This window comes from Propithecus coquereli, unplaced genomic scaffold (genome assembly GCF_000956105.1).
Source record: "Propithecus coquereli isolate 6110/MARCELLA unplaced genomic scaffold, Pcoq_1.0 Scaffold51, whole genome shotgun sequence".
NCBI lineage: Eukaryota > Metazoa > Chordata > Mammalia > Primates > Indriidae > Propithecus > Propithecus coquereli.
Window position 1 is genome coordinate 1,686,552 of NW_012150952.1, and position 2,776 is coordinate 1,689,327.

Sequence of the window (2,776 nt, forward strand, 5' to 3'; positions counted from 1 at the left end):
ATAATCAACAAATCACAGCATAAGATATTACAGAATTTTCTCCCTTGTTTTTAGATATTTGTACGCATACATATGCCGGAGGGACGGTGGTCGAAGGTGCTTCGGGAATGGAACTGACCACTAAGGTTGGAGCAACTACCGGATCTGGAGGTGCAGCAGGCTTTGCAGCAGGGACAGTTTGTGGTGCAGCTGGGGGATTTGGAGCAGCCAATGGACTTGGCATCTGTCCCGTGGGGCAGTCCGGGACAATGAGAACAAGGCATTCCACTGGAGGTACCAACAGGGACTATGCTGATGGGCCAATAAACATGAATTTCTTGGACTCCTACTTTTCTCAGGTAATTTAATAGAAAATTTCATGGTTTTGTTATCTCGTTTACATTAGAGATCTTTTTATTTGATGATATACTGCAGTCTTGTAGTTCTTTTTTTTTTTTTTACAGCTTATTAAAATGTAAGAAAAATATAGGTTTCTTTTTGCCAAAATAATACAGATAACCTAAGGTGGCTGTCAACATTGGGTCACTAATCAAAAAGAAGAATGGGTAGATAACCATAAAATGAGCGTGGATAGCAAGCAGCACCTGATCCCCCTCCAACTGGACAAACAACTGGGAGCGAATCTTCTGTAGCTCCTCTTTGAGAATACAAAGCCATTTAGTTTGCATTTCCTACATCATAAAGGATATTGAAATATATGTGCATATATTCTCCTGAAAGAGAGTTATAGTATTCTTCACAGTTTCAAAGGAGTCCTTGTCCAAAAAAAGTTGAAGAACCATTGAGTTAATGACTCAAAAATAAAAGGGGAAAGAAAGGATGAGATTGAAGATTAGCAATGGCAGGAATGAAGTGACAGAAAGCATAGAACAGAAAAGGAGCAAGGGTACAAGAACTTTGAGAGGCAGGTTGCTTGCCTCTTTTTTGGTAACTAAAGGTTAGTGGGCAGAGAGACATAGTTAGAACAGATCTCACATCAAGTTTAAGTATCAGAACTGGTGAGTACGGGGATCTGACCTAGTATCCAAGCAGGTGAAGGCTGACATTGTGTTTAAGGAAAGACTGCAGGGCAGAGGGGGTGGGTGTTTGGGATAAGGATTCTTGGGATATCTCAAAGTACGATGTGAGCTCTAGTTACAGGTCAGGCTGCCAACATGGTTTGTAGTGTCTAGGCAAAGGCTTTAGTCAGGGTGAGAGCTGTCTCAAACAGTACACAGTGGGATACCTCCCTTACCACCACCCCAAACACAAGGATATGCATTAACACAACTGTACACAGAGACCCTCACCCTTAGCCCAGTGAATAACCTCCAGGTGCCATATACACATTTGCTCTGTAGACCTAAATCCATATAAGTGCCTTCAAAATCAAGAACTAAAGCATAAGCCTAGGTTAGACTCAATTTTGAGGGAATGTCAACCATCCTGTCATCCAAACACCAGATAATTTTTTGAACAAGATCGTAAATAGAAAGAGTAGCCCTTTACTTCTATGGATTGCCTAATTTGTGTATTCATAATCAAACTCTGTGTTCTATGAACAGTATTATATTGTTCAATTGCCTCTTCCTTAAAATTCATTTTTTCCACTTTTTCTCCATCTTTAGAAAGCATCTGCCTGGGCGGAGGAAGACAATGGCCCGGAATCCAACGATTGCTTATTGATTTATGATAACGAAGGCACAGATGCCTCTGGCTCTCCCGTGGGCTCCCTGGATTGTTGCAGTTTTATTACAGATGACCTGGATGACAGCTTCTTGGAATCACTTGGCCCCAAATTTAAAACACTTGCGGAGATAATCCTCAGTGTTGATCATGAAGCCAAACAGGCTCAGCAATCCGCTAAAGAAAGCGGTTATGGGGTTGAGTCCTGTGGCCGTACCACAGAAGTCCCACAGCCAGGACACGGAAGGCACCAGACTTTGTCAGGCAGTGAAGGAGCACCCGCTTTGTCTGCCTCTTGGTCTATCCAGCCAGCTATTTCCATCCCTGACCCTCTGCAGCATGGTAACTATATGGTAACGGAAACTTACTCGGCTTCTGGCTCCCTCGTGCCACCTTCTGCTGTAGTCTTTGATCCACTTCTCACACAAAATGTCACGGTGACAGAAAGGGTGATTTGTCCCATTTCCAGTGTTCCTGGCAACCTAGCTGGCCCGACACAGCTACGAGGGTCACGCACTGTGCTCTGTACAGAAGATCTTTGTTCCCGAGTGATATGATCGGAATGAGGTGGAATAACATTAGCTGAATCTGCATATTTGGACCAAATTATTTGAAATTGCAAAGCTCACTGCACTGGGCGAATTTGGCACTTATTAGCTACTCTCATAAACTGATCATGATTATAATTTAAACGTTTGGGTTCATACAAACTGGATTATGTTGTCAGTCCTAATTCTCAAATACTATGCAAATTGCAGTAAACCTTAATGTTTTCTAAAACTCTTAAGATAATATTCAGCAGGAAAACTTCCTAAACACTCATAAGCTATTTTTCCAGTGCCAAAGGAATGTGCTATCACTTGAAAATGCAATGTGGTTTAGTGAATTAAGCATCTGGAGTTAAGAACCCCAGTTCCTGTCTCTGTCACCTTTTCTGATATCGTGGATAATGATATAAGAATCACAAGGTATTTGCTAAAGCATTTTGAGCTGCTTGGAAAAAGGGAAGTAGTTGCAACTGAGTTTCTTCTGTCTTCTTGGTGCTGGGGAACCATAAATGCATCTTTTGCTCACGCTAAGGGGTATGGGCTTATGCATTAATCTCGCTACA

General features: G+C 42.0%; 1 protein-coding gene across 1 annotated transcript in view; it reads left to right on the plus strand.

The window, feature by feature from the left end:
- Window positions 1–2,634, plus strand: part of DSG3 (desmoglein 3) — a 48,618-nt gene extending 45,984 nt beyond the window's left edge. Inside the window, exons 15-16 of the mRNA XM_012656585.1 lie at window positions 55–338; window positions 1,608–2,634. Of these exons, the coding sequence (XP_012512039.1) occupies window positions 55–338; window positions 1,608–2,222 (899 nt within the window). The 3' untranslated portion in view covers window positions 2,223–2,634. The remainder of the gene's footprint in view (window positions 1–54; window positions 339–1,607) is intronic.
- The last annotated feature ends 142 nt before the right edge of the window (window positions 2,635–2,776 follow it).